General features: G+C 38.9%; 1 protein-coding gene across 1 annotated transcript in view; it reads right to left on the bottom strand.

The window, feature by feature from the left end:
- The window catches only part of CDKAL1 (CDK5 regulatory subunit associated protein 1 like 1), a 396152-nt gene that overhangs the window by 368581 nt on the left and 10568 nt on the right, over positions 1-17003 (bottom strand). The window contains 1 exon segment of the mRNA XM_009285096.1: positions 3850-3934. Within this exon segment, the coding sequence (XP_009283371.1) occupies positions 3850-3934 (85 nt within the window).

The following is a 17003-nucleotide window of genomic DNA, read 5'->3' as shown; positions in this document are numbered from 1 at the left end:
TTGCGGCAAAGACCACCAACAGCCTCCTGGGCTGCATTAGGCATTGCATCACCAGCAGATGGAGGGAGGCGATCCTTCCCCTCTGCTCAGCACTGGCGAGAGCCACATCTGGAGCACTGGGTCCAGTTCTGGGCTCCCCAGTACAGGTGAGACAGGGATAAACTGCAAGGGGTCCCAAGGAAGGGCCACAGAGGTAATCAAAGGTTTGGAGCATCTGACATACAAGCAGAGGCTGAGAGAGCTGGGACTGTTCAGCCTGGAGAAGAGAAGGGTCTGGAGAATCCCATCAATGTATATAAACACCTGATGGGGAGGGGGATGGGAGAGAGAGGGGATAACAGGGTCTGGCATTTCACAGTGGAACCCAGTGACAGGACAAGGCAACAAACTGAAATACAAGATATGAAGTTTAAACCTAAGACAAGCCTTTTTTACTACAAGGATGGTCAAACACTGGAACAGGTTGCCCAGAGCATTTGTGGAGTCTCTTGAAGATACTTAAAACCTGCCTGCACACAGCCCTCAGCCGCCTGGCTTTAGTTGTCCCTGTTTTGAGCAGGGTTGAACAAGACAATCTCCACAGGTCCCTGACAACCTCAGCCATTCTGTGATTCTGTATGTGTAGTGCTATCTATACTACACTGTTACATCATAGAGACAGACAAAGGGACATAATTCCTTCATCTCTACATATACCATGTGATAAGTGATTGCTTACCAACCGCACAAGTAATACCAAACACCCACACTAGCTCCTGTGCCCTTGTCTCCCTCTCCCCCCTGTACTCCACGCTCTCCCTTCCCCCTTCCGAGAAGTGCATGTTCTCATTTCATAACAGCTGCAAATTGGAGCCATTTAAACAACAGACCGTCTCCTGCTCCTCGTATCCTAAGGTAGGATCCTGCCAAAACCAGCTACTAGCAAATCTTTCATTGCAAGTGTTTTCAGCCATGGGGTTACATGCACTTGTGAATTCTGGGAAGCTAGGGCTAGGGATAATGCATATTCTGTGATATTTAACAAAGTATTAAAACACAAGAACAGAGTTACTGCAACATAACTGAGCCCCCCTATACCAAATGGGGACTGTCTCTCTGTGGTGTTCTTTTCCTCATTACTTCTTATGTTAGTTTCTTCCTTCTTCTGCTTCTTTTTACTTGTTCAAGAGATTCTTTTTCTTTCCCTAGGTATTTAATTTACACAGTCATATTAGTCCTCATAAACCTGCTTGATGGAAGTTATCTGCTTTAGTTTATTCTCTTTATTTCCTACTTTTCCTTGAATTAACCTTCATTTTTTTGAAGGATACTAATTATTATTTTTTAAACTCCACCTACTTAATTATACTGCAAATTCTCTAGTACTATTGCCTATCTCTGCCTTTAATCTTATTTTACAATTAACCAACCAAGAATAAAATCTGCACAGGAAAAGCTCTCAATTCCCATCCATAAGCTAATGGTCTTTAAGCAACTCTTTGCCCTCCATATCGTCACCCCAGCTCAGCAGCTTCAATTTTATTGATACTGAAGAGCAGCACACTACTTCTACGAGCTATACAAAAAGGCACAGAGTTTATACTGTCAGTTGGCTTGTATCAGCTATGTACACATCTGCACATCCAATGCAAAGGTTCAGAGAGTTTGGGAGTGGCTTGGTGTGGTTTTGCTTTGTTTTTAAAAGAACATCAGATCAAAAAAGGTTGAACCTATGGGACTTGGGTTCTGACGCATCCTTTGGCACACAGTATTAGTGAGGGATCAGCTTCTCAGACAGTCATTCTGAACTGTACTGTAGTGTGTGAACACACTATTGCTGGTTTGAATCAGTCCATTTTAATGTCATATATGCAAGGAAAGTTACGTAGCAGAAACTGTGGCAGAGGGCACAGAATAAACAAAACTGAAATACTTCTCCCACTTGACATTCATAATGCTATATAACACTTTCAGCCTGAATTTTTTTTAATTTGAAAGAAGAATCTTACTGTGCTGAGTATTAATTTTTCCATTCAAAGTATGTTTGCATTGACAATCCACATACTAAATGTTTAATTTGTTACTCAACCGAGAAAAACAAAGTTCTCTATAGCTATCAACAAGCTGTTATGATTGGATATAATGGCAGTCAGTTTTGTATCACCCAAACTTCATGCACTGGGTTTGTTGCTGTAACAAATTAAGATGTATTTGGGAGAAGTTGTGTTCTTTAGAGATACAAGCTTTCCTCACTACTGTAAAACCCAAACACAGTAGTAGTTGCTCTTTTCTGAGATGAAGGATGTTTAATCTTTCAGCTCCAAGTCCCATAAAAGAGCACCCACATATGGTTCCCTCCCCTACGTTTAATGAACATTATAAAAAATGGTCAGAAACAACAACAAAAGTTGTCCTTCTCCATAATTAGGAACTGCCAGGATCCAAGAGTAGAGAACAAACAATGCGTGCTACAGGAAAGGAGTGACTCTCAGCAAAGAGAAGAAATGGAGAACAACCAGAGTATCCGTGTGTCAGAACAGAAAGAGTATAGGGAGAAGTAAGGAAAAAGAAGAATAAACCCAGGCTACAAATAACATCAGGCTCATTAATAGAGTGGCAACGGAAACATGAAGTTCAAAGAAATATTTTTGGTCATTTGCTTTTAGTTAGACCCTCTTTCTTAACCAACTCCATTCTACTGGTTAAAGGACACACACCATACCACATCAATTCTGGCAGAGGATTAGTGAAACAGAAAGATGGCCACAACTGAACTGGAAAAGATCTTGTCATCAGTTCTGTTGGCCAACACACACTAACTGGAAGTATTCTGGGAATAGTTTTTTTTTTTTTTTTTGGCAACAGTAAAAAAAGCCAAAAAGCCCATCTCATCACCAACTGCAACACCAGCAGTCAGGGAGTGAAGCCCTCTGAGGGGTGGAGGAAACTTCTGCTGTGCCACCTACTGCCGGCAAATGGTTTCTGTTCCAGGTTACAGCCCTGGGACGCTGTTAGTAACTCCAGCACTGCAAGCAGACAGTTTATATCCAGCTTCTCTCTCCTCTCTACCTTCCTCAGCATGCCAACTGCTTATTAAGAACTATGTTTTTCTAACCAAAACGGATTTCAACAAACAGTCCATCTGCAGTGCACCACACTAAAAAAATGACTGCATAAATAGCCACACTTGTTTACTAAAGGTAAAATCTACAAGAAACTTACCACAATATTTATTTATACTGGGCAATGACAGCTGTAAGTGTACAGGTTTTCCAGTTACTCTCATCACAACTATACTTTTGTGGAAGTCAGAGGCAGAAGTCCCTACCATGTCATATTTTTCAACATCATCGAAATGTTAGAGAAATAAATCACATTCTTCACAAGACTTCTATTACAGGCTAACCAGTTCACCTTTTAAGAAAATGTATAGTGAAATAGTTAGTTTTAAGTATGTACTTGATACCCTTTTAATTAGAAGGGCCTGATTATGTAAAATTTAAGTAGAGGAAAAAAGGAACAGCCTAATAATTCACACTTTTGAAAAAACAAATATTCAACTCTTCAGAAGAACATTACAACATTATCTTGAAAAGTGATATAGAAGCCCCTACCTAAATAAGGTCAGCAGTTCTCCTGAATAAGTGTATTGACAATCACTTGTAAGTTATAGCTAATTAAAAAAAAAAAAAAAATACACTGCACCTCACAAATCCGTTCTAGAGAATTCACCATTGTAACACTCAAACTCAGCACACTTCTCGCTCCAAAAACCACAAAATTACTTCTAGATTGAAAATATGAAGCTCTTAAAATTAAAACATGCAATATTCATTGATAATTAAGTATCTTTTTAGGGAAACAACTTACTTGATTGAGTTTCTGAAGTGGTCCTCAGCGGGATTTTTTACTGTACAACTGTTCAGCAACTAAAAATCTGCTTCAGCAGAGTTGTCTAGAATACAGAAAGATACAAATCTGTGTTAAGAATTATCCAACCTGTCAACTCCTACTCTATATCATACAAAAAAGACCGAACTTAGCCATTATCAGTAAGTTGACTATTTGCAAAATGACATCATATTCAATATTTTAAAACAATTACATTCTTGGAAGGGTTTCTTGTTTGTTCACTGTTTGTTGTTTTGTGTTTTAGAAACAAAAACAGAAACACACAAGCATTTCCATTGTACTCCCCCCCCCCAGAAGAATGAACAGTTCTCTCATTTACCAGCTGAGATGCCACTAGGTTGCACATTATGGAAAACAAAGTTAAGAAAAATGGTCGCTATTCCCAAAAATGCATACTCCCCGGAAAGATCTGGCCTACCCAAAGGCTAAAAGATCACCAAAATGCATAAAGGTGCTTTTTAATTAAGTGGTCAATAAAAGCAGGTTTCACTAGCAAAACAAAATCCCTGCTTCAGCTCTACTGTGAATTAGTACTACAAAAGAGACAAGTCAGAATTTATAAAACATGAATCTCTCCTAAAGAGAAAAAGTCAATGCAGCTAATTTGGAAAGAAACAGGCATATTAATAGTTTAGATTATATCTTAGTTAGGGTATAATTATAGTTCAGCAATTTTCAGACAAGAGATATTAATGCAACAAATATCTGCCTCCATTCAGATAAGCATATAATTTTCTTCAAGAACCAAACCTTTCTGTATGTTCACAACCTATTGATATCTAAATGCATTAACAGAAGCGAATCCCAGAATTATCTGCAGAAGCACATATAAATTCTAATCCTGTATAAACATGACCTATAGTACAGAATTACTAGCATATTTTTCTTGTGAAGGTAGAGCTTCTTTTTTTCAAATAAAAGAATGAAGATAATCCATCTCAAATATTCAAGTGCTCTAGCATTCATCAGAATAGCTTGTATCAGTTTGGATAAGAAAATTTGTGTCACTCTTGCTACTATTCAGTACATCCTGAGTATTGAAGTATGGACTGAGGTATCTTTAAATAACATAAGCCAGCGAACAATGACAAGAGCTAAAACGTCATTTTTAGGATACCTTATTTGAATTGACAACCTGCTAAAGCAGAAGAAAGCTTGGAAAGATTTAAGCATGTTTACATGTGCAACTCATCATGAATGTACCCACATAGGCATGAATATCCTTTTTCCCCCATACACATACTTATGACTCTAAATGCTAAAAGTGAAAAATCTTTCCTTCTGTCTCACTGCCATTTTCTCCAAAGAAATGATGCTTTACAATTAACTATCAGTCACTTAACTTAGGAAGCAGGCAAAATGAAAATAACACATAAAATAGCAACCGAAGGACATACTTATGTTAAGTAAGAGAAAACATTCAGAAGGTTTCTAACCTTTATTGACAGAGATTACACCATTAACTTAGATCAGACACTGGCCTCTTCTATGATGGGGAAAGGCTACAAAGCAGTCATCAAAAATAACATTCAGACCTTTAGCTATTTTAAACATAAAGCGAATGTACCAAGATCTGACCCTGTCTTGACAGGTTGGGAAAGAGGACCAAGTTCAATTTTAGTCTATGCAGAAGTCAAAACAAAAATGGAACTAGCCAAAGAACCTCTCCTCCAACCCAGGCTGCATGAAAACAATGTTTTCAGACTAATGAACACACTATTACTGTTAGAAAGATCATTACAGATAAAAAATTGATTAGGAATGACGTACAGAAAAGCAAAGAAAGGTACAGTTTCAAAATCAGAAAAGGGGTGAACTCTTGGCCTAGTCAAATTCACCAAGTATGAAAACAAACACATTTTTAAACCAGTTTTCCAATAACACTGCCAAAACTTTGTATTTATTATTCTTTTCAGCAGCATAAAATGTTTATAAATTCAGCTCCACACCCATAACACATCCACCTGAGAATCGAGGTGGGGGAATAAATAACAAGAGGTCGACATTGTAAGTCAGACAGGAGGCTGGGAACACATTTAACAGACAAGAGTTTCAGTAGCAGTCATACATCAATGTAGATGAGCATAACAATTTTCAAGAGACATCTTTAATCAGAGGAGAGATGCCTTAGTGCAGAGAACACCAATTCTGGGCTTGGTTTCAGTTCCTCCTTGTACCATGGTCTCCACATGTGAAAGAAGAGAGCCTCACTGTGACAACACTTCTCCCCTAAAGCTAAAATAAACCCCCTTTCTTCAAAACAGCATTGGAAAAACTAACACATTTAAGTTTAGAAAAGTGTTATACACTAACCCAACAGGAATCATTTCATACAGCAATTTGGATTCCAGGCTATTAATATATTAGCTCCTTGACTGGGAGTCTGAGGGACAACAACTACAATGCTTGCATGTATTTTACACACAGAAAAAATCTCCCAAATACATTCAAATTCATTCCTTCACAGGTTTCACCCTCTGCAGAACAGAGGGTGCAGAATAAAGGCTTCTGCAGAACAGAATCTTCTGAGCGGTTTCGGGAAAAGGATTCTCATTAATATATACATCTAAAAATCATTTAAGAGAAATAGAAGTATATGTAGCAGAGGCTTGTCCTCTCCTTACAGCAGTATTATTATTTTATTATATTTAGTTGTTCTATTTCTGTATTTGTTTTTTGATCTTTTTTCTTATTAACTCTCATTCTCTCTCATATGGACATATTTACATACAAGTTTTGATTATGTATATACACAGACACATTTGAGTTATATGTATTTATTAATAAGAGTTCATACCACAACTCTTCAAAATGATAGCTGAATTTTCTTAGTTCTTTACTGCACTGTTCATACATAAAAGAATTACATGCACTGGTGTAGATTCACCACAATCTACTGTATTTTCTCAAGCAAATTCAGTTCAAAAAAATTATTTGCCAACAGGGCATTTTTGTATCAGGTTGCAGGAAAATATGCACGTTTACAACGTTGCGGGGGCAACTTGTCAGTGGTGACGTTTTGCTTTCAGAACTTTTGATGCACTTAGACTAAATGCAAGGCCTTGATGGACATGCTGAAAACAAACATGGACCAAAACACCAGACTGGAGCTGGCATGTATAAACAAGACCTTGAGGCTTCATAATTACTAAGTATTAAGCAACACCAGGGGTAAGGGTTCTTTATTCAGGGCAGGGGCATTGGAAGGACTGGCTATATGTATATACACCTACATATACATGTCTATTAATCAGTGTTCTGACATGAGTAGTTGCTAGTGTTCAGTTACTCATAAAGAGTAAAATAGCTCTGACAAATAAGCTCAGGCTTCTAAATACATGCCTACATAGGCAGGAGCACACAGACCTGAGGTTTCTCTGTTTATACTCCAGGAAGAGAGATGTGAAGTATTTAGGCCTGGACAGTAAAGAGCATATGAATGTAGCCCTGTGCCTACTGTGGCAGCCTGTGCACCCTTCCTTGGAAGGTCTCCACCTGCCACCTTTTCCAACGCCAGCCTCCACCTTGTCAGGTCACAGTGAAGCTGGGATTCGTTCATTCAGCAGGTTGATGCCCATTGTCCTCAGAAACCTTCATTAGACCATAAAGTTTTGGAGAAACCTCCAAAATCTCAGTGAAGAACAGAGACTTGCGTTCATGAACTCTCAGAGATCTGGCTGAAGAGGACAATCTAACCCTTACAGAAGGTTTTCCAGCAAGTCATACATACTGTGACAGGTAAAATCGAAGCAAGAACCATAAGCACAGTGAACATCAATTACGGTAGTGAATATGGGATATAGGTGCCCTCTTCTATATCCTGCAACAAACTCCTCTAAGGGGATCTTCTTTCTTCAACTTGTTTTTTCCATATATTCAGCCTAATGATACTTTTTAAATGATGATATTTTGCTGCTGACCATTTTTTCATGAGCTACTTAAGCCTGTATGTTAAGACATTTTTAGAAAAAAGTTATGTCAAATCAGCATTGTATTAAATGCTCAAAAACGCAACTCAAAACCATGGCCTTTTTGCATTGTGACATCTTTTCCATAGAAAAAAGGCTACACTGGAAGTAAACCACAAAGTCTATCACACTCTCTGCAAAACAACATAGAGGACAAAGAAACCTAAAGGTCATGGAAACTTCTGAACACTTAACTTAATTGAGAAGCTCTGGAAAACATGAATTGCCTGCATTATGCAATACTAAGAGGATAAAATGGCAAGACTCTGAAACATCAGTATACCTACAGAGGAAAACAATATTTACAATTTTTTTCTAACTAGCATTTTTGGGTTTGTTATCATTTTAGAAATCATAAATCAGCAGAACTTCTTAAGATGACTGTAGTAATACTATCAGTTGAAAATTAAACAATTGGCTTGGGTTTGCCCTGGTCTTTTAACTTAAGTCTTTTTTCTTTCAATTCTTTTTCCAAAACTTTGTTTTCTTCCAATCCCCCCCAAACCACATCTCCTTGAAAAAAATCAACACACACACAGAGCACTGAAGTAGAAGAAATACAGATACTGAAGCCCTAAAAGAACAGCCCTTCTTTACTTTCTTGAGCACATCACTCCTCCCTGCACTGAAACCGCTACCAGATTTGCTCAGCACTGCTTGCTCAAAAAACGTGACTCATAATTTGTATGACATCCTTTTAAATCCTGTACATCAAGCTGTGTAACTTCAACTTGAAAGATCTTTCTCTATAATCACAGAAGGCTCTCCCATGGCCTTTTCCTCCAGCTCTCCTTACCCTGTTCCTAAGCTCTCTGCAAGTCTTCCTTCTCACCCTTTCTGGTTTTCCTTTATTTCTAACTCTCTTGCACAACAGATACACCTCCAGTTTCTCTGTTTTCATGTGCTGCATCCTAGCCTCTGTTCCCATTTATGGACCTCCCCATTAACGCTTTGTCCTGTGCATTCTCACTTCCAAAACAGCTCTGCCCCCCTCCCTCGATCCCCTGCTTGGCATTTTATGCTCTGGAGCCAGACACAGTAACACCCAAGTTATGTATCTGGAGCATGTGCTCACAACTGGACTCCATGTGAATCATCTCCTCCCAAAAGACACAGAAATCTAAGCATGAGGACATCTCACAGTCAGTAACAAAAGTCATCCAGCATCTTGACTGGAACAAAGTTACCAAACTTCTTAATTTCTTTCAACATCCCTGTGTCACAGAAACCCACTCTTACGCCCTGGGTTACTGAAATTAGGTGCTGGTTAATTTAATGATTTCTTGGGCCACTGGGCATCGAGGGACCTCAGCAAGTATTGGGAAAGAATCTCTTTCATAAATATTAGTTCAGAAATGCTCTGAGTCATCAGTGCAGAAGGAAGGTACATCTTCCTCTGGGGACATTAGGTTTGGTCATTTGTTTCTAGACAATAGGCTTTGCTTGGCAGAGGAAAAATACACAACAAGGTTGAGATGAACAGGAGAAAGCAAATATTTTTTGGTTTTGCTTTCCAGATCTTTCCTTGGCACACAAAATACTTAGCTACCATTTGCTAGTTCTCAATATTTCATATCAGATATAGTTAACTATCAACTTTCATATAACATGTCTTACAGAAAAGATTCCAAACAAACACACACTTTCCTTTTGTCTGCTCCCTCAACAGCAACTACAAATCAAAACCACAAGTTATCATGAACTTCCAGATGGCATTTGTTTGAAATCTCAGAGCCACATTATCAGTTTCCACCTCCGAAGACATACCGTGCATTTACCAATGATACAAAACACTCAAATGCATGTTGAAAGTACTAACTTTGCAGATCGCAAGCATCTTTCAAAACAGTCCCACTTGTCTCTTATCAGCAGTATTAGGATGTAAAATATAAAAGGGTCAACTTGATTGCAACATGACTTCTGTTTTCTCATTGAATTTCTGAGATACTCTGGTCATAACAAATTACCTCATCCACAATTAATGAAAATACAACAACATGGTTCACCCTGCAAATGGGTTATTTAAAGCTCCACAAGGAAAGACAGGCTGCTTATCAAATCAGGTAATGTGGACAGGTCTTCATTAAAGAAATAATTCCCCCATCACGCCTCTTGCCCTAATTTAAACCGCAAATATGCGAAGTTGCTATTTTTATTCTCCAGTAACATTTCCATTACTGAGCTAACTGCGCAAGTAAGCTTTTTCTGTTTCCTCCTGTTTTTAAGAAATTGAGTATTTTTAGTAAATTCATTCTTGAGTGGGTAGACATCTCAGCAGCAGCTACTGCTGGGCTACAGACAGGTTTTATAAAGCCTTCCAGATCAGGATGCTGTGTCCGCTATCAAAGGACATTTCTCTGTCCAGCACCAAAACAGAGGTGGACAGGGACTGTCCATTGAAGACATCAAATGAGTAGGAACTGAACATCTTTGAACACATAAGATCTAGCTAGTTCAACTAAGGGGAGGAAAAAACCAAACAAACCAAAAATAGACTATTTACTGGATTCAGAATACTACCTGTTAAATCCTTGCCTCTCTTCATTTCAGTATGATAGACAAATAACTCAATTTCATTTACTCATGCATACTTTCAGGTCTGTCTGTGATGTTTTGAAAAAAATACTGTATTTCCAGTCACCTCTGAAAGCCCATTCCCAAATAAGAAGTGTACTGTAACACACCCCTCTCTTTTCATCTGTTTAGGTAGTAGTGTGCAGCTACTGGGACAAACTACTGAACTACCAGTTGGTGTCCTATTCAATCTATTCATGACCAGAAACCTTGCCTTATCCCTCCCTCCAAACAACAAACTCCTTCAAAATATAGTAAGTTTGTGGCTGGAGTTAGCCAAGGCCAGCAGAACAGCTTATGGAGGTCTGCTGCTATCACCAAAACTAAGGGCAACTTTGAGATTACTCAGAAGATAACTTTTAACTAGAACTTGAAAAAATACAATAGCTGAACACTTGGACTAACGTTAATACATTTATAAATAGTGTAGACAAAATAATCTGTATTTCAGAGCATGCACGTTAACAGAATCCTTCAGGCCTGGCACAGGTGTACTGAACACAGGACACAGCACAGAAAAGGCACAGGAAAGAAAAAATTTTGCTTCAAAACATTGATTAGGATAACCTTTACATTACCCTTCTACTGTGTGACTGTCAGTAGCACATAGTCTTATTTACATTGGGATTTTGAAGTGAGTAATCCATTCTCTAAATACCTTCCATCTCTGCTCTAGACACAGCACAGGCTGCAGCCTGGGTCCTAGATGATAGATGATCCTTGGAGTAAGCCACCTTTTCCTCCTGCTTTCTACACACTTACGTCAAACTTAGAGGCTACTCCAACTGTACTCCTGCTTGGAGCAGCCTGGGTTCTGCGCTGCAGCACCCAGACACACAGAGCTGGGTAGGAAGGCTTCAGCCCGGCCACTCTTAGAGACACCTAAGCTACACAAAGTCATGAACAGGAGAATTAAGTATATTTTAAAGATTTACCTTGTAACATTGTCAAGAGTCCAATTAGATTACAACTTTCATTTCAAATCCTTCTGCAGTGTCCAGCTGATTTTTCTGCCTGTTTACCCAGCACAGACAACAGGAACTGACAGTTACTTTGCTATTTTGTTCATCTTCTCTAACTCACTAAATTTTCCATGCATTAAGGCACCTAAGGATACTTGAGGTTGTAAAAAGATTTAGGTTTAAAAAGGCTAAACCTAGGAATGTTTCTTTTTGAAGAGCAGCAGGTAATTACATTCTAAAATTGCAGTACCCATAGGGCATTTCAATAATTTCCTTTCCATTTTTTCCCCCATTTGAATGTTAACTTTCCTAAGCCCACAGCTACCACCACACCTGCAGCCATTGAACATCTCATACTTCCTCCAATCAAGAAAGGGACCGACCATTTCCACATCTTATCTGCTTGCTATCTTTGTTGATCAGAACAAAATACATAGTTCAGTGACGTTTGTCTTCCGCTCTGAGTATAGTGCTGTGTGCCATAGACATTTGAATTTGTGCTGGGTTTTATACTACATTCTGCAGTTCCACTTGTCTTGTCAAACAGCTCCCAGATAGACATCTTAAAGGAAAGGTACCCCATTTACGAGTATAGATCCATGACCACGTTCTAAACGAAGCTCATGTCATGCTGGAAGAAGCTTACAGGCTACCTTTTTCTCATAGCTCTTCGTTGACATCAAATAGTCAAAGGTCTCTCTGCACATGGTGTTATATGCCAAAGGTGGAAAAGGCAGCCTGAATTTTAGCTCATTCCTTCAAAATAAAGACTTTGCTACTTTGAGAAAAGTGGATCGCACAACTATTCCTTGAACAAAACAAGACCTTAAAACAAGAGAGGAGAAATCTCATTGCTAGCTAAGAGGTCTGTTGGCAGAAAGCCTAAGCATAGCCAGGGTCTGTTCAGACCAGTACCACCACCTAATGTTAAGGCATGCAAACTATCCTGGACAGCAGCAGATGCAGGTGCCATAGCATGGTGCTCTAAGGTGGGCATTTCATCCTACTCTTGAGCGCAAGCATAATCTTGATGCATTCCAAGAGTCAACTGCTCCTTTCACTTCACTGAAGACGTAATGATCAGTGTTAATAATTTCAATATGAAGAGTGCTAATGAGTGATTTATCAATCTCGCAGGGAAAGTCCCACTACATTAGAAACAAGGTCAAGTAGCCTGTTTTAGCCAGGCTACACTACGACATACAAATAACTCCGACTCATTAACGTGGGTAGAATTTGTTTTGTTGACAGAATTTGGAAAAATCCCAGAAACTCCTCCTCTTCTAAGTCTTAAGCCTGCCTGATCTTCCAGAAATAGCACACGCAGTATGATTCAGTGCTTTTTTGTCTCTTTGTACTCCCTACGTACAGCTTCATACATAAAACACAAGTTATTCAAATGAGCAAATACAGACTGATTGCTTCTATCTTAGTCACTAACAGTCCGAAGTCAACCATCAACAAAAGAAGTTTTGCACAGTACCGTGCGACTAAAGTTTCAAAACACATTGCAAATATTAACTGATTTACCTTCAACACCCACATATTAAATATGCACCCAACCCTACACCAATTCCTTTTCATCTTATAAATGTAGACAAGTAGTTTCAGGGTTTCTATAACTTGATCAAGACACACAGGACATCTACACAAGTAAGCCAAGATCTTACCAAGTTGTCCCTGACTTCAGGCCTGTTCCTAAACACAAAGCCATTGCCTAGATTCATATGCACAAGCTATTTCAGTCTACATCATTTACAGGCCAGATCAGTGATATCAAAACTTGTTGTCAAAAAGTGACTGAAGACATCCCCAAAAACCAGCCCTTCAGTAATTTGGGTAGCATAGCAAATGAACAGAAAACACTGAACAGCAGACTGAATTGAGTATTTTCTATGGGGCAAGGTAAAAAAACCAACCAAACAAACCCCCCCAAACCAAAACAAAAACAGATGACAATAGTTCTACTAACTCCCCATGAATGCCCAAAACCAACTCTTGCAGACGTGTTACCGACTGTCTTGGAGCATCTACTGAAGTCTAACTACTGCCTTAGAAGGATGGCAGCTGATGCGTGAGCTCCAGAAGAATCTCTAGCTTTCACAGGGCTCACTGGAAAACAACTGCGTTCTCATTTTTGGTACAACACTTTAGAAATCTCCACTTGCTTTATCTATAGTCTCAGAAGAAAACTTACTCAGTAGAAGCGATTAAGAGGATTTGATTATGGTTTACAGACCAGAGTTTCTAAAAAACTGGTAAAATTTAAGTGAAACTGATGATGTTAAGACCTGCAAGACAAAATGCAAGTCAGAAATATTGTCTAAACTATTTATTTGAAAGTATCACATACTGTGATGTTATTTAAGGTATGAAAAAACACTGTAGTCAAGCATAAGCAGCTAATTTCATATGCTGACAGCAAAGCCACAGGTGAATGAAAAATGAAAATTTTATGTTTTTCTGTACACGTCATATGATTCCATATGAATTTACTGTAAACAGTAATAAATATTTCAGAATCAAGAAAGATTGACTGGAATCTGCCCCCGGAAGATCATTTTAATCTCCTTTAGGTGTAACACTCCGACAAGCCTCACTTAAACAAATGCTTCTATCTGCAGAGCTAATGAAATGTTAACGGCTCTCCCTCACTACGACTGTGGGGGAGAAAGAAGAAAATATAAATTGAGGGTTGCTTCAGTCCTATCATGCACTCAGGTAACAACCTGCTGGGCTAGGCACAGCAGACGGAAACCAAAGGCCTTTATAAAATGCAATGGCATCACTTGAATTACCTAGTCGGTGAAGCCTCTCACACTTCCAGCCCCTGCAAGCCACAAGTACATCCGACAAACGGAAGCTCAAAGCTGTGAAGTAGAAGATTCTCAAGTACAGCAAAATTCCCAAGCAAATGAGGAAGAATCTTTGCTTCATTTCAAGTGTAATATAAAATAGATCTTACATAATTAAATGCCTTAAATGAGACCATAAATGCATAATATTAATCTGGAGAGCAGCTTTACTCCACAGATTTTTTTACTTTTTCAGTACGCCTATTCTGTATAAGTTGGCCCATGGCACTGAACTTCCTCACTTGCGTAACTCCCTAATCTCCATTCATTTTCACAAGAGCCAGGATTAGAGTTTTGCTGTAGTCTGCAAATTAAAGCTAAATTTTATTCCTGTATCTGTTTCACAATCTTTTTTCCTCTAAATTCTGTCTGCATTAAGTTGTACCTAGAAGCAATTTATTGATTTCAAATGCCTTGCTTCCACTTATTTCTCCTGATACCTAAATGCCACAGGGAATATGGATTTAGGTTCCATCTATCACTTTTAAGAGAGTTAAAATATATAAGCTATTTGAGCCAGATACGTCCAAACACTTATTAAATTGTAGCTTCCGGCTATTTATTGACTTTCTCAGAACTACCTTCACACCTCATCTATTTGCTACTTTATCAGTTTTCTGAAAAACAGGAGATATGGGCTTAAGGTACCATACCCAGCAGCCAGATAAGCCTTTGCTGTGGTTAATTCCCAGCCATCATCCCCAGTTCAGATTATCAGCAGAATTTAGTGCTTGTGAAAGCTCCAGACTCAGCACAGCGGAAATTAAAGTTCACTCTTTACACACACAACCGATAGATGCAGCGCAGCAATCGGCAGTGCAAGCTTCTTCACAAAATCCCACCAACAGGTTTCGATTATGCTTTGTCTACAAACCTTTAGGACAAAGTAGCAGTTGTACTTCTCTGCCCATTTATCCAGAATAGTAAGGAAGCCTATTCGGGGGAGAAGAGAAGAGCAAAGACGCACTGGGAAAGACGACCGAGCACAAGCAGATGTGCAAACATACATCCCAGCCCCACCTGCCCTTTCTCCATGCCCTGACTCATACTGAACAGACACACCAGCCCATACAGCTACTACAGCAGTTATGCGTCCCTCTGCAGTCTCACTATCCATTCAGACCATTTCTCCAACACTTTACTTGCCTGTGCAACTGCAGTATCTAACAGCATCTAACTAAATGAAGAGGTGAGGACACTAGTAAAACAAGACACCGGTCACTCAAAGCAGTCCCTTAAAGAGGCTGAATATTTCTGTACCAATACAGAGATCTCCATTACAGCCTCACACATGATTTCTCTATCCTGTCTCTTCCCAATCTTGATTGCAGGTTTAATTAATATTCTTGTGAGAGCGCCAGATTTGTTAAGTTCCTGTCATTTGTACAAAAAAAAAAAAAGAGCCAAACAGAAGATATTCTTCCAGTACTAATAAGGCTCCATACAGTAAGAAAAGCCTATTTTAAATGCTGTTAAAAGTTTCACAAGTGCCAAAAGTTCAAGTATGCCAGTTTTGCATAGAGAATTGTGGCTTTATGGCCCCAGAGCAGTCCAATTTCATCAAGCGCAAACCAGTCAAACACTAGTTTGAGGCCCTGCACATGTATTATTTGATGGAGCAGCAGCTCCCAAAAATAAAAAGGAGATCATTTCAACAAACAAGAGAAGGTGGGTGTGTGTGAGGATCCATTTTCTCATCTTATTTGGAAGCAACACCTCAAGATTTCAAGCACTGTCACAAGAAGTGATGTTGATGCATTACAGCAGAGCGTGCTGCACTTTCAGTGCACAGTGCCGTCTAGCAGTTCTCCATTTCCTTCAAGGAAAAGGCAGGACATCTGCTGGAAGAGCTCCATAGGCCAATGATATAAGGAGTCAAAGTTTTTTGGGTTGCCTTCTCTTCCCCCACCCCAGGCTCCACACTGGGAGTACCTTTCTTTTGGCTGCGTTTACCTTTGTCTTTCCTACTTTGAAGGCGAGGTAAGGAGTAAAAACAGCAAACCTACATTTCACTACAGAGCTCAAAGTAGCCAAGATTTTTCAGAAGCCATTTTCACCTTTCTCCTTTCAATAGACTGATGATATGTCACTTTCTTACTTTTAAGACTTCAAGGCCTGTAGTTATCCACAATTTATTTTACATTTTCTATTGCGAAAGGGATCTTTATGCAAATTCCTCTTTTTCCATGTTGATGGCTGAAGTTTAATCTGGTATCTCACATGATCACTATCTTCCTTTATATATTTATATCTTATGACTTCACTGTCTTTACAGCTGTTTTCATTTAGCACATGTTCTAATTTACCTTTTCTTTGCTTTCAAAGATGAATTTTAAAAATAGCAGATCAAGTTCCTACAAGTCGGACAACCCACCCCACTCTAGCACATTATCCACTAAACTGCTTGATACTGACATTATTTTTTAGAAAGCTTTTGGTGAACCCTAGTGGTAAACTTAAACCAAAGAAAAAAGCCAAAAACCAAAAGCAAACAACATTTTTTTATACTTTTAATATACGAAGGTAAAAATGCTTATAGTCATAACCAGCATTTGCTAAAGGGTAATGATCACTTCCAGTAGAAGACATAAGCTGTTTCTGTCACCACACCTTCGGTCTTTTTAACATTTCAGAAGAGCAAGGCCTAATAGAAATGAATAAAACATTGCTGTATATAAAGGCAAGTGGTACAGTGGCAACAGAGGGGTGTCCTCTGTTGCCTCAGGAGGTCCACCACTACATGGAAAGCCTAC

The sequence above is a fragment of the Aptenodytes forsteri genome, unplaced genomic scaffold (genome assembly GCF_000699145.1).
Source record: "Aptenodytes forsteri isolate BGI_AS27 unplaced genomic scaffold, ASM69914v1 Scaffold248, whole genome shotgun sequence".
Classification (NCBI taxonomy): Eukaryota; Metazoa; Chordata; class Aves; order Sphenisciformes; family Spheniscidae; genus Aptenodytes; species Aptenodytes forsteri.
This window is presented reverse-complemented; position numbering and strand designations above follow the sequence as displayed.